This window comes from Haplochromis burtoni, unplaced genomic scaffold (assembly GCF_018398535.1).
Source record: "Haplochromis burtoni strain Fernald_Lab_line unplaced genomic scaffold, NCSU_Asbu1 Contig_47, whole genome shotgun sequence".
NCBI classification, from domain to species: Eukaryota; Metazoa; Chordata; class Actinopteri; order Cichliformes; family Cichlidae; genus Haplochromis; species Haplochromis burtoni.
In genome coordinates, this window is record NW_024582408.1 from 1,328,629 (window position 1) to 1,356,184 (window position 27,556).

General features: G+C 40.1%; 3 protein-coding genes across 4 annotated transcripts; 1 reads left to right on the forward strand and 2 right to left on the reverse strand.

Annotated features, from left to right (window-relative positions):
* Window positions 1-1,135: 1,135 nt before the first annotated feature.
* Window positions 1,136-4,970, reverse strand: LOC102296560 (potassium voltage-gated channel subfamily F member 1). Its single transcript, XM_005921589.3, has one exon. The coding sequence runs from the start codon at window positions 4,705-4,707 to the stop codon at window positions 3,211-3,213; it is 1,497 nt and encodes a 498-aa protein (XP_005921651.1). The 5' UTR covers window positions 4,708-4,970; the 3' UTR covers window positions 1,136-3,210.
* Window positions 4,971-8,117: 3,147 nt separating this feature from the next.
* On the forward strand, window positions 8,118-14,704 carry pdia6 (protein disulfide isomerase family A, member 6). Of its 2 annotated transcripts, none has more exons than XM_005921586.3 (13): window positions 8,118-8,254; window positions 8,601-8,742; window positions 9,320-9,377; window positions 9,936-10,062; window positions 10,676-10,779; window positions 10,879-11,024; window positions 11,335-11,449; window positions 11,837-11,977; window positions 12,393-12,477; window positions 12,778-12,850; window positions 13,244-13,402; window positions 13,484-13,580; window positions 14,029-14,704. In XM_005921586.3, exons 1-13 carry the CDS (start codon window positions 8,236-8,238, stop codon window positions 14,092-14,094), a joined length of 1,332 nt encoding a protein of 443 aa, XP_005921648.1. In that variant the 5' UTR covers window positions 8,118-8,235; the 3' UTR covers window positions 14,095-14,704. The 2 variants fall into 2 exon arrangements, with proteins under 2 accessions (XP_005921648.1, XP_005921649.1); XM_005921587.3 differs by having other exon boundaries at window positions 10,882-11,024.
* Window positions 14,620-27,523, reverse strand: hpcal1 (hippocalcin-like 1). The gene is made up of 4 exons (XM_005921588.1): window positions 27,199-27,523; window positions 20,935-21,402; window positions 19,714-19,819; window positions 14,620-15,378 (listed from the first exon to the last, which is right to left on the reverse strand). Exons 2-4 carry the CDS (start codon window positions 21,310-21,312, stop codon window positions 15,281-15,283), a joined length of 582 nt encoding a protein of 193 aa, XP_005921650.1. The 5' UTR covers window positions 21,313-21,402; window positions 27,199-27,523; the 3' UTR covers window positions 14,620-15,280.
* Between the last annotated feature and the right edge of the window lie 33 nt (window positions 27,524-27,556).

The following is a 27,556-nucleotide window of genomic DNA, read 5'->3' on the forward strand; positions in this document are numbered from 1 at the left end:
TTTAAAGGATGTAAATATATATTGATTCAATAGTAACAAGCATTATCTGGCTGGATTATAATTGGTACTATGTTGGACAATGGGATAATGAGTACAATGTTGTGCAAATGTTTATCTTTAAAACCCACTGAATGTAGTGGATGACCACCGTGTGGGTGTAACAATTGGCAACTGGCAATCAGATCACAGCAAGCCACTGCAGAGTAGATCACACATGACTGTGGGCATACGGGTGAACAACTATGTTCATGTGTGAGGGCAATTATGTTTGAGCACTTGTAGAACGGGTAGGCGTTATAGAGAGGGGGGGGTGTTTATATATGCCAGAGTCTGTGCTTATACATCTAAATTTGAACATGAGCGTGCGTGTGTGTTTGCGTGTGTGCCGTAATAACATTGTTCCATTACACAATGCATGCCTTTGACATTCCAGTCCCACCTGTCAGCGTGAACAAAGGCCTTTCTCGCAGGCTTGACATGCGTGAGTCTGCTGCTGGACGGGAGAGATAGCGGCCCTGTGTAGGATGTGTGTGGGAGGACAGCTTGGAGAGTCCTTCCTGACCTTCTCCACGGGCTTCCTTTCAGGTTGACTCGAGCTAAGTGGAAAACACTAGTGAAGATGTAGCCATGCAGAAGGAGTGCCCCCTTTCTCTTCAAACTGACATTTTGTAAGATGTATCAGGTGATTTAGTAATGCAGCAATCACAGCGCTTGAGATTAACATGTTGCTCTTTACTTTTAGCTTCCCAACTTTTAACTTAAACCAAGAGAAATTCTACATTGGAGATTAATGTGAAAACTGGGATTCTTTTATAATAACTACATTATGTGACTTATTTGTACTTAATATTTTAACCTTTTAAGTCGCTGACCATGGCTCAAGAGTTGGGAGTTCGCCTTGTAATCGGAAGGTTGCCGGTTTGAGCCCCGGCTTGGACAGTCTCGGTCGTTGTATCCTTGGGCAAGACACTTCACCCGTTGCCTACTGGTGGTGGTCAGAGGGCCCGGTGGCGCCAGTGTCTTGCAGCCTCGCCTCTGTCAGTGCGCCCCAGGGTGGCTGTGGCTACAATGTAGCTTGCCATCACCAGTGTGTGAATGGGTGGATGACTGGATGTGTAAAACGCTTTGGGGTCCTTTGGGACTAGTAAAGCGCTATACAAATACAGACCATTTACCATAATACATTTTTTGAGGCTGAAAAGTTAAGTTAAGGCTACAGGAACTATCCAGTGATTCCTAATTAGGGGTGCTCCTACAGTAGCTCCTAAAACTGTAGGCACAATTAATTATGTTGTTAATGTATAAATAGGCATGATTCATTAATTACTGAAGATGCACACAGTCACCTTATAATGCCTAAAACTAAGCTGTTCAAGTTTTATTTTTCCTGCCGTATGATTTACTATAAATCCCTATCAGGTGCAAACAGCTGCTATATATTGAAAAGGATTCTGCTGTGAATTTTAGTTTAGTTACCTTGGAAGGTCATAGACTGACATTCTTGCTCTTACCCATAGACATGGGATTATCTTTCACATCCACTATGCAGACTATGAGCTTTAGTCCTTCATACAGTCTTTTAGTATGGATTAATGATCGCTGTTTGTAAAAGCAGCACAAATTTTGTGTTATGACAATCCAGAGAGACACTAACACATAACCAGCTGAGTTCTCTGCAATCAGGGGTTACTCTATGTATCTAAAGTTGTTCTGGACAGATATAATCAAATATCAAGACAAAATGTATCATAAATCATTCAGATAATAACCCACCTCACAAGAAAATTGCAATAAAAAAAGTCACCTTATAGAACTTTAGGGGCTTTCAACTGAGAGCAATGATTTAAAAGTTTAAAAGCCACATTAGACATGACATCTGAATGAAACGTGCCAGATTTTAATTATAGCTCCCCTACTGTGCCGCCTAATTTTTCTAAGGACTGGTTTATTTGTGCAGCAAATTTCATGTCACTCAGACTAATGGCGTAGGAGCTGACACCTTTCAAACCGTGAAAATGTAACCTTTAAAAATAGCCCCCATTAGGGCAATTTAAGAGTTCACTCTGGAACATATGAGGCAGTGCGAAAATACACGGTGGTTTCAAGTTTCTTTAAAATCCATTACCTGCTTTCCAGACAGTTCTATTATTTATTTATTTATTCTTTTTATGTATTTTTCTGTATTGTATTTCCCCGAACGCTGAAAAACGAATGTATAGTGTTATACACGAGCGTTTTTGTTTTGCCTGTTGCTTCTTTCCCTCATCTACAACTCGCTGGTCAAGTTTATTCCTCGGAACCTCTGCAGAGATGGTGACGACTGCTGTAAAAATGTAAACCCATTTACAGGAACATGTCTTGCAGGCAAGGAAGCCTCTGAAGTTCCGATGTCGGCAACACGAGCTTAACGAGAAATTCAGTCCAATGACACAGACGCTGCATTAAAAATTCCTGCACAGTAGACGGGCTTTATGTTTGATGCATTACCTCACAATCATATAGTGTCAGTTACAAAAAAAATTACAATGATGCCATGACGATTACAGGCAGCAGCAAAAATAAACCCACCCCCAGCCTTATGTTGCTTTGTGTCCCCATCATACACCTTTGGTTGCAACACGTTGCAGTGATACAGTCACCTACCTCATTTGAATGTATGGCATGTGGTCTGTATCCAAACACCTTCAGCTTTTCTTCAGCTCTGTTTTGATGTCTATACACTCTCACAAATCAATCCTGGGGTCATTACAGTTATCTGTGCTCTTGACTAAAGCTGCTTGTCTGCGTTACTAAAAGCATTTACTGTGATGTATATATTTCTGTACAGAGGACTACGCTACAATGCGGTCTACAGTATAAGTGTGAGGACTATGGGCGTGTTACATAAGATGTCTACATGGGGGAATCGGTGTATTGGCTGTTTGAACAGAACCCCTCAGCCTACAGCGAGTCACTGCGCAAAGGCACAGCTCATCAATTCAATATCTCACACATATGTCTGTTTAACAGGCGCAAATCCTCAAATGCATTTAAAGGTCCCTGGAAAGCATTAAAGCCTTCTTCTGTCCACGAGACTATTTACATTCTGCAGTCACGGCGGTGTCATTAAACCAAATTTGTCAAGTTACGTTTGAATAATTCAAAACTGAATAATTAATTTCATGATGTTTCTTCTTTTGCTGACTTTTTAATGTAAGGGGGGTTTCCCTTTCATGAGATAAAATGTTCAGTGGCCTCGGCTGTGCTTTCAAAGCTTGTGTCCATGCTAGGGGTCTGGATGCCCGCCCCTCCCCTGGGATCCTTCAGTAAGGGAATGAATGTATCGCTGTGACCGGAACGCATGTCGTTGTCCCAGGCCCCTGCACCGCAAATATGTTTATGGGAGCCAGATGCAGCCTTGAGCTCGCCGCCGGTGCGCAGTGCCATCAGTTCAATCTCATGTTTGGCCGCAGTCTCCAGCACCTGTTGCTTGTTGTAGAACAAGACAAAATTGTTGATGATGGGATGTATAGGCAGGGCTATGGCGATGACCCCACAGAGAAAGCTGATAGCCGCGTTACACCGACCTAAAGTGGTCTTAGGGTAGACATCTCCATACCCCACTGTGGTCATGGTGATCACAGCCCACCAAAAAGACTGTGGGATGCTGGTGAATAAGGTGTCCGGGTGATTCTGCTCCATAGTGTAGCCCAAAGCCGAGAAAAGGAATACCCCCACGCCCATGTACATGAGGAGCAGTCCGAGCTCCTTCAGGCTGCTCTTTAGGGCAGATGTCAGAGTCTGGAGTCCCGAGGAATGGCGAGCCAGCTTGAAAATGCGCGCAATGCGCATTATGCGTAAAGCCTGCACTGCTTGCTGCACATTAGCCAGCTCCATCACTCCCGCGCCGAAGGAGGTCAGAATCAGCACCACATAAAAGGGCATGATCGCCATGAAGTCGATTATATTCATGAAGGACAGTACGAATTTTATTTTATTTGGGGAAGAGATCAGACGCAGGAGGTATTCAATAGTAAACCAGCCAATGCACACGGTCTCGATGACCTCCAGGACCGGATGCTCCGTGAGTTTACCCTCCGAGTCCTCCACCTGCAGGTCGGGGATGGTGCCGACGCACATCACCACGGAGGAGATGAGGATGAAGATGAAAGAAACTATAGCGATTATGTGGGCAGGCAGGGACGATTCTGGCTTTTCCATCAACCGCCAGAGGCATATCTGGAAGCGCTGCCAGCCCCCTGCAGACGGATCGCCTTCTCTGTCGACAAGGATAGTTCTCACTTTCTCGGCTATCTCTGCAAGTTCATCCTCTACCTCTTTCAGGTGGCTTTTGCAACATTCATCCAGAAAATCCGAGTCAATTTTCCAGAACTCCATCTCCTTCATGAAGCAAATTGGACATATGCCTCGTTTCATGTGTATCTCCCCATAATAATACAACTCAATTATGCACTTAAAAGCTTCGGGGTCTCTGTCAAAGTAAAATTCTCCCGTGTCCGCGTCGTAATCGTCACATATTAACGAGATTTCTTCAGAAGATTTGAGTGAACTGTCCACCAGCTCTGCCAGTCGAGTCTCCGGGAAGCGAGTCAACACGTCTCCATACAACACCTGTTTCACTCCGCCGATATTCACCACAATCTCAGTCTCTTCACTGGCCTCAGAACCGTTGCAGTCTGCATACCGCGTCCTCTGGAAGCCCCACATTATTCTGACAAGTCCGCCAGAAAACAGCCAAACTCTTTGAGATTATAACTGAATCCGTTTTCTGACAAAGTTAACGCAAGTCACTAGAAGCCCTGGCGCTGTGCGTAACAACCGACAAACCTTCTAATTTCTGTTCTTTTAGGTTAGAAAAAAGTGTATGCTCAGAAACTGAATGCAGCGTGAAGTCTCCTCACTTCCACTCAGCTGTGTTTGGCAGTGATCATTGCGCCTGTGCGCTCTGAGAAAGTTGGCATTGAAGTGCGCCTACTATCAAGCGTGCCATAACCAAAGCAAACCGAGATTTCCAGGCTTAAATTTCACAATAAAACACGTATAGCAGTATGAGACAGGTAAAAGTGGAGCAGGCTGTTTATTTAATGTATAATTTAAAGACACACTCTTTGTTCCCAAAATTGTACGCCAAGTTATGTTCATTATGGGATGCCAATAGTAGCACATGCAAAATTCAATGTATAATTTGTTCAATAATAAATTAGCGCATTATACTAAAAGTTATGGTTTGCTCTAATATTCACTCAGCTTGCTATAGCCCCACCCGACCTATTATCTTGGCATGTTATGCTTTTATTTTTTAAAGCTCGTTGGATGTCTTCCGCTCGCGCAGTGCAGCCAGGCTCAGATCATAAATCTCCAAGGCATGTGATTATTTGTGAAAGGGTAGGGTCATAGTCGTACCCCTGGGTTGGGTTGGAGGAGAACAATAACTGGTTAAAGTGGCAGTTAATCAAATCATCCATTTTTCCATCAACAGCGGATGAAATCTTAACCCATCATCCATTTTGAATTCATTATCACGCAGCGCAACAGCTCAGCAAACAGCTAATTATTAAGTACTTAACATGAGGAGTAATCGAGACTTTTTAAGGAAAAGCAACTGAAAAAAACGTAACTGGCTCCTATGAACTGAACTGACAGAAATGACTGTAATGCGTTTTTCTTACACTTTTGGCCTATTTATACACATTTTTAATATATTTTCCAGAATATTTATTTTCTGTGTATTTATTTTATGTATTTCTTGTCTTTTTACAAGTTGAACACCGAGTTCACCTGATCAGACCTCCAGCTCACTGAAGTAACAGCTTGAATGGCTTTCAGCAGCCATTCTGCATGTCTTGTTCTTTGTCTCCACCTACAGACAATATCTTTGAACGACTGCATCTTAAGCTATCTTCGAAACACTTCCCATGTTTGCACTTATCAGTCATTCACACCTATGGTCAATCTAGAATGATCATGCGTAATTTGTGGACTGTGGGAGGAAGAAAAGCCACATAGGAACGAGGAGAACTCAATTTTGACCACATTTCCTCTAAATTCTAAAAAAAAAAAAAAAAAAAAAAATCAAAGAAAGAAAGAAAAAAGAAAAGATGACAAAATATATTGCATTTAAATTTTGACTGCTATAGTTAGGATGTAAATGTCATTTACGTGCAGTCATTACTTCATTTGTCCTCTTTACTGCTTGGTGGACCCTCTTTTGGCAGCTAGATTCTTGCTTGAAACCACAGAAGCTTTGATTATTTTACATAGAATGAAATTACATTTAATGCGCCCTTTTTAGTGATTGATAAAGTGATTTATTGTAAAAATTAGAAAACATTTTTTAACTCATGGAAATTTATTGTGATATGAAATGTAGAAATTAAAAATCTTTGCATAGGAGTTAAAACTCAGTCTTTAAGGCTGATTAATAGGTCTCAAACACAGACCAGCCACTTCATTAGGTGCATCTTGCAAGTGCCAGGTTGGACTCCTTTTATTCTTCATGGCATGGATTCAACAAGGTGCTGCAAATATTCCTCTGAGATGTTGGACCATATTGATATGATAGCATCGCACAGCTGCTCTAGATTTATCAGCTGAGTTTCTATTGGATATCCAATTCCACCACATCCCAAACGCGCTCTTTTAAATTGAGATCTGGTGACTGTGGAGGCCATGTGAGTGCAGTGAACTCATTGTCCTGTTCAAGAAACCAGTTTTAGATTATCTGAGTTTTGTGATATGGTGTGTTATCCTGCTGATCAGAAGATGAATACATAGTAGTTTTAATGGACTGGACAGGGTTAACAACAATACTGAGGTATGATGTGATGTGTAAGAGGCTTACTTAGTAGTAAGGGGGTCAAACTGTAAAAAGTATGCACTCCACCTACAGCCTGAACCATTGACACAAAGCAGGATGGATCCATGCTCTCATGTTATTTATGCCAAATTCTGACTCTGCCATCTGAATGTTGCAGCAGAAATCGAAGCTCATCAGGCTCGTTTTTCTAATCTTCTGTTGTCCAATTCTGGTGAGCCTGTGCAAACCATAGGCTCAGTTTCCTGTTCTTAGCTGGCAAGAATGGCACCTAGTGTAGCCTTCTGCTGCTATAATACATCTGCTTAATGGTTTAGTGTGAGTTTACAGAGTGGTTGTTTGAGTTACAGTTGCCTTCCTTTCAACTCAAAGTAGTCTGGTCATTCTCATCTGACCTTAACAAGGCATTTTGGCCTAGAGTACTGCTGTTCAGTGGATATTTTCTCCTTTTTAATCAATTCTAAAAATGGGAGGATTGCCTTAGGAAGTGCATTTGGTGTAAAATCCATGCCAAATGAAAGCACGTGAATTCATTCCATGTGGGAACCTCTTAGGAAGTAAGGGAGCAGCCAAAGGTACTTTTTTTCATCCTAGAGATGATTGAGCAGGAAAATGCCAATAGACCAGCAATATTGAAATACTCAGACCAGCCTGTCTGGTACCAACAATCATGCCACATTCAAAGTTATTTAAATCACCTTTCTTACAATTTCTGATGCTCAGTTTAAAGGTTATCTCATGTACATGCCTAAATTCATTGAGTTGTTATCATGTAATTGAACGAGGTGTACTTAATGAAGTTGTCAGGGAGTGTATGGATCAGTTTTATGTCTCTTTACACTTTATGATGAGGAAAAGTTACAAAAAAATGTAGTTTAGATTGTTGGCGTTTCACATTAAGGCAAAGCATAATAATTACAATTCAATAAACAATGATAGTAATATAGTAACAAATAGATACCATTTATATTTATTTTAGTATTATTTTATCTGTGTAACTGTCTAAAACTTATTGAGAAGTAAAGTTTATGTATTATTTACACTGAAAAGCATTACTTAGCTTTTAAGTTTGGCTTATCTTTGCATGCCTTTGCATAAGCAAAATCTGTACGATACTGTGTTTAATATGTACAGTCGCATTCCATCTGTTTGTAATGAGTCAGCCTTCTCACGGATCACGTCCTCTTGCTGCTGTTACATGTGTTGCTTCCTTTCTCCTCCGGCCGCTCTCTCCCGTCTTCAGTGTACCGGTTCCATTAAAACTACACGGCGCGCGCTGATTGGCTGAGCTCAAGCGTCGGCATCAGCGGACCAATCAGGGTGGGCCACGGTGAGATTTTTCTGTGTACTTTTGTGAGCGACGCAGCGGCAGCGGACTGTGTTGTTCTAAGTGAGGAGACGAGCATAGAGAGGCTGAAATCATGAAGCCACTTTTACTCGGTGAGTGACAACAGTAGAAGCTTTTCTGCTTATACTAAAGTTAAGGTTTGTGGGTTTGTTAACTAAATGTGAATTTGGCGGCGTTTTTGGGTTTTTTTGCTCGTCTTGTTAGCTTAAATAGCTAAGTTAAGATTCCGAGAACAGAGCCAGGCCTTCGTTATCGTCTACTGAATTAAATAATAAAAGTCATTTCCTTTATTTGTTAAATAAATGTAGATTATAAACTGCACACAAGTAGATGTAAAACATTTTTTCGCTGTTTTCTTAAACCAAGTGGCTGTTTCGGTGAATGAGCATGCATTGCTAGGCGTCATCCTTTTCCTCTTGTCCTCATGTTTTGTTTCAGGAGTACTGGGCTGCTCTCTGGTTCTGGCTGTCCAAGCTTTGTACTCGGCTAGTGATGATGTGATCGAGCTCACCCAATCCAACTTTAACAGAGAGGTGATCCAGAGTGACAGTCTGTGGCTGGTCGAGTTTTATGCTCCCTGGTGAGTTTGTATAACTGTGATGGACTCTTCTTGTCTTGTAGTGGTAACAAGTGTTCTAAGAACAGCCAGTGATTATAGTTTAAATACCAGTTTCTCATCTTTGTGTTTTATTATCTAGTCATCTGTTTTACATCTGTACTTGTGATAGGAATAGACTTGTCTGGTAAGCTGGTAGCTCCTCCTTAGGTTGAGCACCATCGTGCAAAAGTGCTCAACAGAGACACAAAGGGAGAATAGTTTGTGCGTAGATGCACACAGTCTACATGCTTGCGTGCACACAGGGTTGGTATAGCAAAACTCAATTCTGCAACAAGAGGCAGTCGGCGGAGATGTGACTGCACAAAATCTATGCAAATCAAGTGTTAAATATTCACTCCCTATTAATACCAGAGCATTTGGTTCAGTGACTAATAAGGGTGCCACATAGCTGTTTGTGCGTTGTATTTAGCAGGTCATTACTGAAGGACTGTAGAATAAATCTCACACTGGCAAAATGATGTTGTTTTTTTAACATTAAAATGAGTTTGTGTATAAAAACATGGATTTAGATTTCACTTTCTCTGTTGCTTTCTGCCAGGTGTGGCCACTGTCGAAATCTAGCTCCTGATTGGAAGAAGGCAGCTACTGCCCTCAAGGTAAATACAAATTGCCGTGATCATCTATCTGATGCCCTGTAGACTTTCTGATTGACAGCCTGTTTTCTTAGCTGAATGCCTCCTCTGCATTAAAAACGCCTACATCTGTTGTGGAGAAATATTCAGCGGTGGGCTTTGACTTTAAATTTCACAGTAATTTCAGTGACAGCGCATTCAGTGGATGGTTATGTGTGTGTGCTTTTATTTGATATTTAACAATAAAAAATGGTTACTTAATAAGGGATATTTTCCTGTAAGAAAGAGGTGCTATCTACCTAACTTTTCTGTTGTTGAAAACTAGGAAGAAATGAGACGTTATCCAACCTGGGATGACAGGATCCAGATTAAAAATGACTTGTTTATTTCGTGAAATGTCTTCTCCTTTTTCCACACAGTATTGTTGATATGGGCAACTCCTGTAATGAAATCCCAGTTTAACGGCAATTGCTCATTGGCATGCAAACTAAAGTTTTGTTTTAAGCCAAATAAAAATAAGTTGACCTGAATATAAACTCAGAAGCTGCATAATCCAAATTGTGTGTTGTGACTTTTCCTCAGGGTATTGTCAAAGTTGGTGCTGTGGATGCTGACCAGCACAAGTCACTGGGTGGCCAGTATGGTGTCAGAGGGTTCCCCACCATCAAGATCTTTGGCGCTAATAAGAACAAACCAGAGGAGTACCAAGGTACAGAACTCTGCTGCTACAACTTTCCTATGTGTAAATTGAAAGTATTTTTCATAGTAAAATCTTCCAAGTCCTACTGAATAAGTTGAGTAAACTGATAAGCTGAACATAATAATTAATAGAAAAGGGGATGCTGGTTTGTTTCTTAATAATCTAACATCTTATCTTGATAAAGAAAGTTCAGGCGACCCCCAACAATTTAAGCAGAAGCATCTATTAGATGAGAATAGAGATGAGCAATAGCAAGAAAAGTCATCCTGTGTAATAGCATCCAATTTGAATTTCACTTTCCTGCTACGTGTACTTATATCTACACAAGGTCACCTTCCCGAAGTCTATGGCAGAAATGTTTTATCTCTCCAGCAGGCTCAGTCCATCATATCATTATGACTTTGTTTGCTGATCCTTGCTACGTCTGTGAACAGGGTCATCTTTAGTCTTATCAAGCACAGTTGTGACTTCAGAGTATTTTATTGCTTTCAGGGCTTATAAGAGACCTGTACAAAACACTGTATTTAATAAGGTATTATTTTCATAGCTTTCAAGGCCTTTCTTCCTGTTATTGTGTTTGAGGCTGCATTAACTGAAATCTGCATTTCTGACAACCACGCAGGTGGACGCAGCAGCCAGGCCATCGTGGATGGAGCCATGAACGCTCTGCGTAACCTGGTGAAAGAGAGGCTGAGCGGCAGGTCTGGTGGCTCTGACTACAAACAGGTAATGAACCTTTTTTTTTTTTTTTGCACTTGCATGAAATCACAAAGCTTTAAGAAAACACACATGAGCTGATTTATGTAACTGATAACTGGCTTGTAGCAGAGCGGTGGTGGTGGCGGCAGCAGTGGTGGGAACAAGAAAGATGTGGTCGAGCTCACTGATGACAACTTTGACAAGTTGGTGTTGGACAGTGATGATGTGTGGCTGGTGGAGTTTTTCGCCCCCTGGTGTGGACACTGCAAGAAGTGAGTTTGGTACTCGAAACGGTTAATTCCAAGCAGTAGGAAACTGAAATCCTCCCACTGTAACAATCTAGTGCAGTTGAAAAAGTGAAATAATAGCCCAGTAGGCCTGGATAAGCCTCACTGAAAATTCTCCACTAGAATTTAATCCCACTCAAAACTGTTCAGTGAGGTCTTAGGGATTTTATTCCAATACCTTTAATACCATTTGATATTTCTGAAGAAAATAAAGTTTCTTGCTTGATTTAAATGTCAGTATCTCAGAAGCTAAATGATAAAGTTTTTCTAAGCACCTCTCCTCCTTTGTCAACAGCCTGGAGCCTGAATGGGCAGCTGCAGCCACAGCTGTCAAGGAGCAGACCAAGGGCAAAGTTCGCCTCGGAGCTGTGGATGCTACTGTACACCAGGGCGTGTCCAGTCGCTATGGGGTGAGTAACAGCTGACGTCTTGAAAAGGTGCACTCTTTGGATGTGAAAAAAAACATTTGCATGTTTTCTTGGCTAATTTTAAATGCACAACTTGATTATTGTGCACAATAATCCAGTGGCCACTTTGCCTTGGATACTTCCTTACTCTCGAGTCATTTGTAATGGTCTGTGTTACACTTACATGTTTTTAATGGCGTTTGATACTGAATAATAGCCTCTGCTGCTTTTTAGCAGAATGTTAAGTTTCAAAGCTCTAAAAATGCATTTGTAGTGTGGATTTAGTCGTGTCACACTAATTAAATCAGAATGTTTTTGCCTGAGTAAAACCCAGCTTCATAGTCAAAACTGCAGACCTTGATTTCTTGTTTGATAATCATTCCTCTGTAGATCCGTGGGTTTCCCACCATCAAGATTTTCCGCAAAGGTGAGGAGCCAGAAGACTACCAAGGAGGTCGCACCCGCGGTGACATTATTGAGAAGGCTTTGGATCTGTTTTCTGACAATGCTCCTCCTCCAGAACTGCTGGAGGTCAGTATTCTCTTATTTGTATGATAAAGTCATATATAATTGTTTTTAATTACAGTTTAAAATGCAAATTGAAGATAATGTTGTCATAGTCTACAAGAAAATTGCCTGATTTAATGTGTATTTTAATGTATAGTTTGTAAAAAATATATATTAATTCTAACTAGAAAGTTAGAATAAAAACCTTTTATTGTCATGATATGAAATACGAAAATTGAAGAGTAGGCACATAGAAGCGAAGAACAAACATTCAGCCTGTTATAGAGTAAATATAAATTACTATTCATTAAACTACTAATACTACTGATATATAGGGTGTATACACGGTATGGTGATGAAAGCACTTTGCAATAAAAAGTAATGCAAATTCATGTCAGAATATTAAATTTGTGTTTACTTTAAATTCTTTGTCTCTCAGATTCTCAGTGAAGACGTCTTAAAGAAGACCTGTGAGGACAGTCAGCTGTGTATAATTGCTGTCCTGCCGCACATCCTAGACACAGGTGGGATCACACACATTAACTCGGATCTGTCTTTCTCTTCTTAGATTCTTTGACATTTTTGCCCTTAATGAAAATAAATCATTTTAACTTTTATCTACTTATTTTATGTCAATAATCATGACTCGAGCATGGCTTTAGTGGGCTCCCAATATTTATTAAAAACGTATTTTTAATGCATGAAAAAAGGTTCCGCCTTGAGCTGTAAGGCTATACCTCACAACAGGTTGCAGGAGAGTTACCAGAAGCAGTAACAGTTCATTCCTGAATAGCTGATCATCACTGGTCATTATGTCTTAACAGGCGCGGCAGGTAGGAACAGCTACCTGGATGTGATGATGAAAATGGCTGAGAAGTACAAGAAGAAGATGTGGGGGTAAGCACCCAAGGCCAGACATACAGTATTGTACAAATCACTAAATTCGAGTAGGAAGAGTTTCATATTCATTCCTTGTTTAGTGGTGACTTGAACAAAATAACAAATTCTGGTGAACATTGAGTTTCGTGCGGGTTATGTAAGGAAGAGCGTAACATCGAGTTCGCAGTGGGATGATGAATATACAAATCATAAGAATTGGGATGTATAATGACTCTTTCTTTAAAAACATATAGAAGTTAATAATTGCAATATGTGTGACGATGTTCATGCAAAGTTTTGTTCAGATTGCCACACCCTTTAAAGAAAGAGGAGATTAGGTACATACGCTACAATCACCGATATAGTAAGGGAAATGATGACGGTGATTAACGGCCGACTCTTTCTTCTCAGCTGGCTGTGGACCGAGGCAGGGGCTCAGATGGAGCTGGAATCCTCTCTTGGTATTGGTGGTTTTGGCTACCCTGCCATGGCTGCCATCAACACACGCAAGATGAAATTTGCTCTGCTCAGGGGTTCCTTCAGTGAGACCGGTATTCACGAGTTCCTCAGGTAAGGAGGTGTAATTAACAAATACATTACACAACTTGGAGTAGGCTGAGCAGCGTCACTCACATGTGCTGATCTTTTCAGGGAGCTTTCTGTGGGCCGTGGCTCAACTGCCACATTGGGAGGTGGCGTCATGCCCAAGCTTCACACTGTTGAACCATGGGACGGCAAAGATGGACAGGTGAGTGGGAATCACATTGAGATAATGGTTGGAATGTGTAGCACTGCATGTAGACTAGCATAGGGTAGTCAAACAACCTTAACTGGTAGGTGAATCAGAAAACGGGTACTGAAGCTGAACACAGACAAGGGCCAGAATGACAGGATTGGATTATCCCCTGAACCCAAGGTTTATGGGCTGTCCCAGTGGGACAAACTATTAGTCCAGGGCAAGCAATTTGTAGTTAAACTGAATCTGTATGTCTGCTTAGTGTAACAGAATAAATGCCTACCAGCTTTGTACCGCCTCTGCACTGAAACTTTGTACTCCATCTGCATTATTATGCAATATTGCAGTGCTCTTAAATCCAGATAACCTTCTTGTCTCTTTAAATAATCTTTGAAGAGGTTCAGTCCATCTCAGTCTTTGCTGACAGCTCGTCTTTATTTTACGCTCTGTCATCCTCAAGCTTCCCGTGGAGGAGGACTACGACCTCAGTGATGTAGAACTTGATGACTTCAAGGACGAGTTATGAGTCCAAATGGGGCTGGACTGATCCAGACTATCTGCGTTTGGTCTGGTCTGGTCCTGTGCGATCCACCTCCCCTCTCCTGTGGACGAATGGGAGGCCCGGTCGCCCAGTTACTGAAATACTCCTGAAAAGACACATGAGAGACACCTGCGGTTTCTCACATCATCTTGTTAGTCACAAGGAGGACAGGAAGGAGGGGAGAGTGTGTCGTGTCCTCTGAGTGAACTCTTTCTCACATACCTGCTGAACGCTAGATGCCGCATATTTAAAACAGCTGCCGCCCACTGAGGAGAGGAGGGTGGAGCTTCCAAATGTCACATTTTTGTCATTGTTTCACTTTTTAAAACATTGCCTTTCCTGCCCTCATCAAGCACCTACTTTGAGATGTGGACTTGTCAAATTAACACTTAAACGTCCCACCTGATGTGACTAAATTTGTCTCTTTTTAAACCAGTGACTGAGGATGTTGGTGAGTTTGCATCATGTGTGTCCAGGACAAATGGGGATACCAAGGGGGGACTTCTTGTGTAGATTTTTCTTACACAACTTTATTTCAATTGTGTGAAAACAAAAGGACATTTTTGTTACAAAAATAAAAAGAAATTAAAAATAATCACTGCCTCATTATTCACATGAACTGTAAACTCATTTCACTGAGCACATGCAATACCAAAGGCATAGAGAGAGCTTGTTAAATACAGCAGCTTGTGCCAGTTCAAGCTACTGTTATCTTGAATCAGAATACTTTATTAATCCCAAAGGAAATTAATAAAGAACAACAATAAGCCACATTTTAACAATTAAATTGAATAGAATTAAGTGATTTAATTAGTTTCCTCTTAGTATAACATGAGAGTATAACATGAAAGTCATAATACTTGAAAGCATATAATCCTGTAAGCATAAATAAAAGATATGGCACTTACAGCAAACGGGTATTCAAAACGAGACGTTTTGAAATGCACAAAAAAAAATGCCCTGACTGAAAATCCACTTCATTGTCCACAGAGGGAAAAAAGCCACATTGACCAGAGAAGTGTACATTAATGTAAACATTAAGACATGGAGTGTTAAATTGAAAGGAGGAGGGGCTGTGATGAAGATTGATCCTCTATCAGAACAAGCGGCACAAAGCTGGAGGGATGTAGGTGTGCATGAGGTGCAGGGTGTGATCACTTTCACTGTGTCCTCAGAACTGACGAGAGGCTCCCTGATCCGACTGCAGCAGTCTGACAATGGACGGGTCGCTCTTGGCACCTTTAATGAACTCCTCCAAAGACAATCTGCCTGTGGGGGGGGAAAGAAAATGTCAGTTATGAGCAGTAAAACATGAAAATGTTTTACATGCAGCAACTACCCACAAAAATCAGCTACTGATGTTTCTTTTGAGATGGTAACAAATAACACTGCATTAAGTAGTTTAAAATAACCTAAAGGACCTGAGCCAGAATCATGGTATTCATAGCCGTCATGTTTCTTGTCCAGCAGGTGACGCTGCTGTATGTATATAACTCTATGCGAGTGCAGTTCTGCATGAGAGATGTGAAACCTTAACCATGTTTTACCCGAACATTCATCACTCTCATAGTATACATATGACAGAAATTAGGTAAAAACATATCAAGGTGTACTTTAATTTTGTTTAAAAGATTTTTTATTATTCTAAGATGAAACAGCAGAAAATTACACTTGTTTGAGTCTAACACCTACTTTTTCTTACATAATAGCATTAGATAAGAGGTTCACTCGCTCTGTAACTTACTGGGTCTGGTTTGACCAATCACACCAGTGCTACTACTGCCAGTATTCTGACTAACAGGAAGGCAGTGGGTGCCCCAACCTAAGCAAAGATCAGGTAAGGTTTCCCCAAGCTCCTTAGTGGTCTTGATTTCTGATTAGCCGGTTAGCTTAATAGGGCTTAAAGATTCATTTTAAATGTGTTAGGTTACCTTCAGGTGGCACTGACACCACCCAAAAAAAATGTAAAATTTGGACTTTACAAGTGGCCTGTGTTTGAGAGATTGTGTGATGCTGGGAACATCCTTTCTTTTTAGAGCTCCAGATGTGTTATGCTTTCAGCAGAATTTTATTACGTTGTTTTGGTCCTTGGAAAACTGAGTAAAGTAGTTCAATACAGTTTCCAGCTTTCATGGGTATGTGGAAAAAACATCCTTGAGCATCGCGGATGCAGCCTACAATTTACCCTCTACCCTCCTCTGCAGCTGTGGTTTCAGGCGTGGCATATGGCATCACATGATGTCTTAAAACGTCTGTCTGAGACACAGCTTGACCTTCACAATGTCAAAACAAAACACTCCTGCCCAGCACCATAGCTCCAGATATCTTGAGCTGTGACGTGTCAGATTCAGTAAGGAAAGTGCATTTTTTGATGTATCATTCAAGTCACTCTAAGTGTCAATCCATTTATGGTAAGCCTGTGGATCACCAGGCTGGGAGCCAATCATAACTACTTCGTGTGATATGACATGAATCAAAGTGCCAAAAGTGTTCTGCAAGTCATGGTTTTCATGTAAACAGCTGTTACATAAGTAATCTTTCACAACAGACAACTGTACAGAAGTCTTGCGTCACATGCGGCCTAATTTCTTTATATTTTGCTAGGAAAATACTACACTAATACTGAAGCATGCAAACATAAAGGTAAATATATACATATGGTGCGTGCAATATATATAAATATTAATATCAATATAAAGAGCAAAAACCCTTTATATTATACCCTAAAAAAAGTTTGAAGAGTCAGAAAGTCAGTATTTGGTTTGACCACCCACACTGAACTCTATTCAAACCACATTTCTTTTTATTTATTCCTAAAATAAGAAAATGGTACAGGGATTTATTGAAACATATTTGGTATGGTCGCCTTTGTGCTTCAACACTCTTTGAACTCTCCTCGGGAAGCTTTCTTTTCATTTCTTTAAGTAGACTTCAGGAAAAGTTCTGCATCCTCCAAAAGGTCATTCAAAACTCTTCTTTGGATGCTCACTCCATTTTGTTCCATTTTCTATCAAGATAATCCGATACTGCTTCAATAATGTTGAGGTCTGGGGAATGCCGGTCCCAAGCCCAGATAAATGGGGGAGGGTTGTGTTAGGATGGGGAGGTGTAAAGTTTTTCAAATCAAACATGCTCGTGGAAATATCGAAAAATTAACATATTGTATGGAAATCTCATTCTCATCAAGAATGAGATTTCTTGATGAGAAATCAAGAAATCTTGATTTCTCATCAAGATTTCTTGATTTGAAAATCTCATTCTCATCAAGAATGAGATTTTCATATCAGATTGGTCGGTGCTCAGGTTAACTACTACAGATGCTGTTAGCCAAGAGGGTGATGGTGGAAACTATGTTACTGTTGGCCAAAGACAAAAGAAGAGAGGAGGCTAATACTACGCTAGGTTAGTAGTGTGGAGGTAAGAGTAGACTTTTCAATGTAATGAATACGCATGCTGGCTTAGATGATTTGTCCTATTTCCTCACATTTTTTATACACACTGCACACCATGTAGAGATATGCCTGGATTTCTCTTTAGGAGCTCTTTAGGAGTAAATGTTATTTGTTCAAAAATACTACTGCATGCCTGTCAAACTTTGTTATGTTTGTCATTTTAACTGGATTCTAAGAAATCAAATGATATTGTATGTTTTTGCACCAGGCTGTTAAGTGCCTAAAAATCCAGTTCAAAATAGACCCTTGGCTAAGTTGTATTTTATGTGTAAACACAAGACTAGTCCATCGTCTTAGGTGGGTGCCCTTTTTAATACTTGATTCATATGTCAGTGCTTAGTGGCTTAACAAGATAACAAAACCCCCGAAAAGGTGTCGGGTTCAAGGACAGGACTGAAAACGAGTGAAAAAGCAGTTACTGTCCAAATAAAAAGTCTAGAAAACTTTAAAGTGCTTAAGACTACTAATAATTACAAAACAAAAAGTCTGACTCCTTGGAGACAAAACATAAAGAAATGAGGGGTGGCTCAAGACTTTTGCACAGTACTATATGTTTTTCTTTTTCTTTGTGGCCATATCCAACCAAGCCGATAGTGAAAACAAAAGTAAAGCACGAGTTAAAACAGAACTAATGACTAAAACTAAAACCAGAAGTCCACAATCTTGGTTTCACTAAAGCCACCTAACCTGCTTACGCATGCACTCTTGAAAAGTTAATATAAACATCAGATTTAGTTTTATAGTAGCTATCAGTGTAATGTTTATCGATACTCTTCACAGCATCTCTTCGCCATTAATAAAGTTTCAACAACACTTGTCACAACTTTACAATAACTATCCAAACAGTATTTATCAGGTGGTTTATGCACCAAATATACAATCACTGGCCACTTTGTTAGCCACAACTCTTCAGCTGCTTGTTAATGCAAATATCTAATCAGCGAGTCACATGGCAGCAATTCAAGATGATCTGCTGAAGTAGAAGATGAGAATCAGAAGGGGAAAGAAAGGTGATTTAACTGACTTTGAATGTGGCACGGCATGTTGGTGCCAGACAGGCTGGTCTGAGTATTTCAGAAACTGCTGATCTACTGGGATTTTCCCACAGAACCATCTCTAGGGTTTGCAGAGAATGGTCCAAAAAAGAGAAAATATCCAGTGAGCGGCAGTTCTCTGGGCCAAAATGCCTTGTTGATTTTAGAGTTCAGAGGAGACTGGCCAGAGCGCTTTACACTGATATGAAGGAAACAGTAACTTGGTTTATAATAATAGTTATAATAAATCCAGGTATGCAGAAGAGTATCTGAATGCACAACATGTCGAATTAGATGCAGATGCACTAGAGCAGCAGAGGATCGCTGCTGTCAGCTAAAAACAGCAAAGCGAGGCTTCAATTTGCACACAGCCTCATCAATATTAGACTAAAGAAAAATGTTGCCTGGTCTGATTAGTTGATTTTGATTTCGAAATTCAGGTTTTAACCGTCAGCATTTGGCATGCACAACATTAAAGCATTGATCCATCCTGCCTTGTATCAACAGTTCAGGCTGCTGGTGGTGTAATGGTGTGGGGGTTATTTCCTTTTGGGTCCCGTAATACCAACATTTAAATGCCACAGCCTACCAGAGTATTATTGCTGACTATGTCTGTCCCTTAATGAGCACAGTGTGCACCATTCCTCAAAGCTCAAATCATCTTAAACTGGTTTCATGAACATGATAATGAGTTCACTGTACTCAAATAGCCTCCAGAGATGCGGTGGAACAGGAGACTCGGATCATGGATGTGCAGCCAATACATCTGCAGCATCTGTGTGATGCTGTCGTGTCGATATGGAGCAATATTCCTCTCTGAGGAATGTTTCGGCACCTTGTTGAATCTACACAACAAAGAATTAGGGGTAGCTCTGAAAGCAAAAGCGGGCCAAACTCAGTGGCTGTGAATTTTACTAACAAGCAATTTAAAGTGTTGACTTTATTCTTCCCAATGTCAAACTGTCCATCTATAACAGGACCAGTTTTAGCTGGACCAGATGCATGACTAACATACTGATTAAGCATTAATAAAAAGTCGATTTATTTATTTACTGTGAAAAGAACAATTTGGTTCACAATGATGTATGCAGCACATGGAAATAAGACACCAGCCTTACCATCATTGTCAATATCCATCTGTCGAAAGATCTTATCTGTCCTTTTCTCTGGTGTTGATTCATCCTCGGGCATCTTCATCACTGATGACACCATCTTGTAAATTGCCTATAAAAAAAGACAATAATGACTCCTGTGATGTGTGTATTGATTTTGCTGGCTACGTGTGTGAAGCTTTTAGGGCGCACTGATGAAAAATAACCGTTGCCACTGACATCATTTTGCTTATATTGTCTGAAAGCTCTGACCTGTTTTCTGTTAGCTAGCAGATAATGATGTTGGTCTGACAACAAAAGATCCTGCCGTTTCACCCGCAGTAGGTCTTTCTGAACTCACTTATCTGATTGTATAATATTAAAATTTGATTAAGTAAAGGAGAGAAATATGTCATTCTGGAAAACAGAATGCTTTCTGCCAGCTGCAACAGCATGGCTTCTGTTATTTTTCCACATCATTCTTTTTTCATTTGTATTTATTACTCCCTGTATGCGATACCTTTATTTAGTGTACAAACAGTATTTCTTAAATTTAAATAATTATTTAAATGGGTGTGGTCCTAGCGCTCATTAGTATTGCTGCTGGTGTGATCCCAGTGCATGGTCTCTATTTTATTTATTTTTTTCACATTTATTTGTTTCCACAAGCACGAAGGACTAAGCCAATATCCAGGCTGCTCAGCCCACCATATTGGAAGAGTAAATATAACCACAGTGATAAGGAAAACAGAAAGGGCAGCCTGCAGATGACTGTTGAACCTAAAAACAGCCATTACCAGGAGGCTAAAGTGCATATAACAGCAAAAATTAGAGCTAAACTTATTTATTAACAGTCATAAAAAGAATGATTGAATAATATAAATATTTTTAGTTATTACTGATATAAGAAAAAACTGCATGTTCCAGATGCTTTTATTTGGCTTATACAATGTATTTTATATCTTTTTTAAAATTGTTTGACAGAAGGAAATGATATCGTTTCATTGTCTTATATACAGTAAAAGTGTTAAAAATGTAAAAAGTGATCGCTTATTGTAAACTAATTTACTCTCTTGACTTATTTTCCAATTCTCGTTGTTATTTGTCTAGATTTTGTTTATTAAAATGTGATAAGCTCACACACACACACACACACACACACACACACACACACACACACACACACACACACACACATAAAACCTCTGCTCTGTAGTATCAATCACACAGCACATAGTATGTCCTCACCTGAACTATCTCCAGCATCTCTGCCCGGCTGATATAGCCATTCCCATCCAGGTCATACATGCTAAAGGCCCAGCGTAGCTTCTGCTCCAGCCCGCCACGAGACGTCACACTCAGTGCTATGATGAACTCCCTGAAGTCGATTGTGGCATCGCCGTTGGTGTCAAAAGTGCGGAAGACGTGCTCGGCAAACTTTGAGGCGTCTCCGTAGGGAAAGAAGTTGGCGTAGATCTTCTTAAACTCGTCCACAGTCAGGTGGCCGGTGGGACAGTCCTTCAGGAAGCCGCGATACCACTCCTGCAGCTCATGGTCGGTGAATTCTGTGTTTTCTCTCAGGTCGTTCAGGACCTCAGGCCGCAGCTTGCTGTTCTGTTTCCCCATGACAAAGCACCTTTGCAGGCAGGGCGATAGCAGGGCTGGTGTTTCCTATCCTCCACTCCCTGTGCTTTTACTTTCCAGCTTCCTCTGCTCCTACAGGGGACCAATAACCCTCATTAATATCCCTGTGTGAATATCATAAATGATTCATGGGGTCAATAATTCCACTCAGTTTGCAGCAGCGTTTCATCAGAAAACATGTTCTGAGGATGTTTTTCAGGCAAACAAGCTGAGGGGGAAAAAGTCTGGATAATTCAAACAGGGTCCATACACAAGAAAAAAAAAGAGATAAGATTACAACGCAGATGTTAACAAAACACTATGTGTGTGCACACATGTGTATGGAGCAAGGGGGTGGTCTGGTCTCCGTGGATACAGTATTAATTGTCAGGCATGGTGATAATTTATCGACTTTTCACTGCATGGTAGAGGGACAAGTGTCCTGGGGCATTGTAATTCTCAATAAAGCCACTTTCTAAAAGGTCAGGCTGATACTGACTGTTGTCACTGAGAAGGCCAAACATTCATTTTGACAATAATCCTCACCTTCATGGGAAAATTAATCTCCTAACTGATTTTAAGAAGGTGGAATTGACACAATGATTAAAAAGCAAATTCAGAGAGCAAGTAAATGAGCATCCAAGTCAGTCCATAGACAAGTCCACTGGTTTTAAACTACAACAGCAAAGATGCCACTGCAGAACGAGCGATCACTGAAACCACATTAAGACACACCCTGTTTCAAGACATTAATCATTCAGTGTTAAGGAAAAAAAAAAGAGATAACTGTGTAATAACTGAAAGAGGTCTTTAAAGTTAAACTTTTCTCTTTGTCTTTTCTTGACTTTACTGTTCTTAACTGTTGTCTATGTTCTTGCAGTGATTTTATTTTAATGTCCTGTATTTACTGCTTTCATTTTCCTTAAATCTGTCAGTGTTTAAATGCAGCGTACCTGTTAACCTAACACATAAGCACGAGCGCTTGCTATAAATACGTACAGAAAAGACAAAGCCAGCGAAGCATTTGACCACCTGGTTCTATTCACGTTTGCTTTCTGTGGTTTGCTTCTGTTTCCATGGTTCTACTCTGTTTATTCATGTATACAGGGATATTCATGATTGGTGATATGAGGATGCATAAACACATCACATCCAAAATAAAACCTGCATAAAACTCATTATGAAGCAGACGCTGACACGTGTTTGCCGGTGAGCAAAAAGGTTTTGACATTTTCAGAGAAAATGTGTGATGTAGGTGTCATCATGTATATGTCTGCATCTTTATTTTAGGTGAGGAAGGTGTTAAGAATGTGCCACACTTTTCCCCCAAAAAATAACAAGAGGAAACAGCTGTTTTGTTTTGGGGGTTTTTTTGTAGAAGGAAAATGTTCTTACTTACAAATTGTCTGTTTGATTCTATGAAATTACCTCAAGTTTTCTTTTAGCATGGTTGGTTTGTGGCTCCGTGGGATAGAACGAGAAAGCAACTTTCACATTTGTTATAACGTTTTCTGGAAAACTGAGGAAAAACTGGCCAAAACCTGAGCTAATCTTTCACATGCATCTGGTAAAGTGTGAGTGGGAGGGACAGAAAGAGAGACGTGCGGGGGTAGGGAGGAAGAAAGAATGGAAAAAGTATGACACATAGAAGAGAAACTATTTCCAGCTATACTATATGAGTTGCTTTGCTAATACCCACAGTGCAATTATATAATAATCTTTCTGAATAACACCTCCACTCCTCTGTGCTGATATAATGAATTTATGGGAGAGAAGCTTTGTACCCATGTTCTCTCTCTTTCAATTACTGGGACCCCAGCGCTCCTGTCTTTCTGGCATCAGAACGATCCATCTGGCGAAGAACAAATGAGAGCGGCTTGAATTTGGATGAGATCCTTTTGAAACAGACGCCATATTTGTTATAATTGCCAGACAGGTGTAATTTCCTGTAGGTTTATGAATCAAAGTCACAGAATGACACAGAGGTCTGTAAGTCAAACAAGGAACTATGTCACTCAGGTTTCTGGACAGATAAAAATAAATCAAAGTACAACACAATAATACATTTAATTTCTCAATCCAGCTTTCTTTTCTCATGCAAACTGCATTCCAAAATTAGGAATTTGGCTTTGAATTGTCTAACGGTGAGTTCACAAGTGCATATCTGTTGACTGAAGGATACTACTGCTACTGCTACAGTTAATTTAGAACTGTAAACTTGTCTTTGGCAAAAGCCAGAGTATCTGGTGAGAACCCACTCAGCCACAGGTAGAAAGTGCAAATCCCACACAGAAAGTCTCCGGCTGGCTGGTGGACCTTCTCTCTGTGAGGCAACGGTGCTAACCACCCTGCCGCAGTGTCGGCCTGAATCAGGCAATCGTTAAAGTCACAAAGATTCATCCTTTGTGAAGGATGTCGATAAAAAATTGAATGGAAACACATCCATCCATCAGTGACCAGGCTGATCGACTAACTGTCCTGAAAGCCAAGGTGTTATTATTGCTTATACGGATTAAAGAGAGTGAAAGGCTTCTACGTCCTGTTGCAAAGAAAAATACTAACACATGACCACAAAGCAGCATTTTGTGGTGTCTCAGACACTTCAACATTTCACAGCAGCACTGAGCAACTAGAGAAAAGGTGATTATTATTTTGAGAATATATTATCATGTCTGCTGCCTCTGTTTTAACTGGACCACAGCATAAATCACACACTGCCCTACAGGCCTGACTATAGTCCTTCCGTTTTAACATACAACAGGATGCACCTCCTCAGATCTGTGTCACATGGACTTTTCCAGGACAGCTCAGTGCGCAGGCTGAGCCCGAGTAGACATAAATATGGGCGTTGCTATTTATTCCCTCAAACAAGCACAAAGCCACATGAAACACAACAGCTTGTCAGATGGAAAAATTGCTACCCTCATGCTTCAAGATCCTCTGAGGCTAAGAGAAAATACTCATAATATGCAACAGCATGTGCTCTAGCCTAGTTATTTTAGTAAGTAATAGCAACATACTTACATAAGGCTGCGGGTTGCAAAACAGTCTTACAGAGTGCAGTGACCTCTGAAATATGTTTATTAAAAACCTAAACAAACCCTTTCCACTGTAATTAGGCATTTTTAAAACATTCTTTATCAGATAACATATTTTTCTTTTCATTAAAACTGTTAACTGCATTAAAAGTATTCCTGCAAAAAGCTTCTTTTTTTTTTTTTACCTGCTGCAAGTTCTGGTAATTTCCTTTAATAAAGTGATTAAATAGATTTGCAGTACTGCTTATAACATTTAAAACATTCCTACTTATGCATGCAAGCTTTGGTCTGGGATTTCAAAGGCTGTTTTAATAAAGTTTTTTTCTTTGTTGTGACATAGAATTACTCAGGAAATGATGTGGTTCAGGGAAAATAAATTCCTCTCTGCCTTGACTGGTGGGGTTGCAGAGCTGGTGAGCTGAACACAGTCTTGTGACCGTTGCTTGATACACTACAGCCCCTCGAGATTGCCAGTTCACATTCAGTGTTTGCGGTTCCCTTAGATTACACAGCAACAGATCCTGTCCCTGTCCCCAACCCCCATAGCCTTCCTTGTTCCGTATGGTCCACTTTTTTCCAGTGGGTTCTCCGCCTAATGAGACTGTTTCACACAAGCTCCGGTGCAGCATGCATCCCCCCCTCCCCAAGGCTACAGCGGGGGTTCCTGTAAACCCGTTTCACTGCTGTTTGCCATTCTTAGACCCACTTTATTTCCTGAGTAGGGCTATGTCACAACAAAGAAAAAAAAACATTCTTTCCAACATGCTCATTATTTCACGAAGAACAGGAAGGAAACTACAATGACAGTCAGATACAGAGATGCAGCATGCATATGTTTAAATATATCTGTCCTTAGGTGTTTACAGAGAAAATAGTTCATGCTTATGTTTCCACCAGTTGTTAGTGAGCGTGGGAATCAAAAGACAACTTCTGCTTAAAGTCATATCTAAATGTACATAAGTAATTACTTTTTCTTAAAAAGGATACTATCGAGTATTTGTTTTAATTTATTTTCAGACAAAGCCTCTAAACTGTGAACATCCACTAGTATTCTTAGTGGATATTGTTAGGTTTTCCATTTGTCAATTAGTACAAATACAACAGACATCCCCACTCCTCCTGTTTTTATATTGCAAGCGGGCTCACACTGAACCTTTTCCCTTCATTAACTCTTGATAAACACGACTGACAGAATGTTTTTAATGCTCTCTGCATCGTGCCTCTTTTAAAGGGAATGTAATCCAAACAACCTGATATGGCTCAGTGCACAGAGAGAAAGCGTGCCCGTTTTAGCCTGCTCTGCAGTGGATGAGCAGAGCAGCGCTGTAGCCTCGAGTACGCGAACCACTGGTAACTGGGACTCCATCAGGTGGTTGAGGAGTTGGTGTGAGGTATTTATAAGCTAAGGAGAAAATGAGCTCTCCCATTATTCTCGCATTCAGCGGTGCTTCGTGGCAGTCTCTCTGAACTCATGTCAGAGAAAATCATTGCAGTGGATCAGGATGAGGTCCCCTGACACACCAGTAGTCAAGGCAACAGTATAGTAGTGCTACAGCTTATGAGGGAAAGGCAGTGTAACAGTCAATCTGGGGCACACGCAGGGCAGAAGATATATTGAGACTCGAGTGTGAGTGTGTGTGTGTGTGTGTGTGCATTTAATATTTCCTTACTTTTAAATCTGAAACATTAGTATCATATTCATCACTTGATATTACCAAGCATAATACTGCACTGGACCTAATCTAGATATTCTGCACGCTCAAGCTTACAACAGCAAAATTATTATGTGTATTTTTATTACTTTAACACTTGGTGAGTGGGTGTATTTAATTTTGGATGCGTACTCTTCACGTGATAGCTATGGTCTTTTTATCTGAAAAAAAAATGTGTGAAATTAACTAGAAAAACAGCAACAATAGTGTGAAATAGTAGATGAAAGGAGTAGGCTTTTAATATTTAGCAAGACAGTGTTTTAGATGGCAATCCCATAGCAAGAAAAGGAGCTGGCAGATCTTTATTTTTTTTCTAAGATGTCACACAGTGAGTATTTGAACTTATAATATTAACATTTTACCAGTTTCTGTAGCATTTTTAGGCAAGCTGTTATTTAAAAACTTGATTTGATACTTAGTTCATGTCACTTATACATGAAACCTTTAAAAAAAAAAAAATCAAACCAAGATGAATTAAATCCCCTCCCACACATTCAGCCACACTCTTTAGTTATAATATCTGCTGATCCTAATCACAAATATTTTTTGGACAAGCACATCTTTTTATGAAGCACAAAACATTGTCTGTTAGGTTTGATTTAGTTTATGTGCTTTCGCATACATTTAATACATGTGCTTCAATATTATTCAATGTGCCTTGTCTAAGGCTATTTTTCTTTAGCTAGATGCATACAGTCGATCACTTTAATGATCTGTTACTGTATATTTTTTACATGTTTGTATTGTATATGTTTTTGTAATGTAGTTATGTGGTGCATGTGTTTTTGACTTTTGCTGCCATGATTCCAGGTCTCTCTTGGAAATTAGATTTTTAATCTCAATGATATTTTTCACCTGGATAAATAAAGGACTAATAAATTAAATAAAACAATGCATTACATTTGATCAGGTTTTGTTTTGCAGCATGTAGTCTGCATTAAGACTTGTGAGCCACTAAGCTGCATTTTTGATAATATTTTTACTACTGGAATACTTTCCAGGGCAGATGAGATGTGTTTTAACTGGGTGTAGTCCTGTCTTGGGGAAATTGCCACAGCAGTCCAGGGTAGAGTAGCCACTGAAGCACAGTGGACTTCACAGTAACGAGAAATGTTTCTAAAAAATTAATATAAACTTACCTTTTTCCTGAAGGTATCTATGGGTCCTCCGGCTGAAAGAGTAAATGTTTGAAGCCCACGTTTCCCACTGTAAGGCGTCACCAGCAGCCGAACTTAACCGTTAACTTGCAGTAGTTTAACTTCACACCTCCTCCCACCGACTCCAACGCGAGAGAAAATATTCGAGTCACCCAAGCACTTTTCAGACAAAAGAAAAGATATGAAAAAGCGTGTAAGTATTCTTCCAAGATAGTTTTATCATTATTATTATTTCTATTCAGTATGTCCTGCTTCCAGCTCCCGGTGTAGCGGCTTTATCATTTAGTGGAAGATGTGGCACCCAGCTTGGTTTTTATCCGAATGTTCCATATTGCTCCTT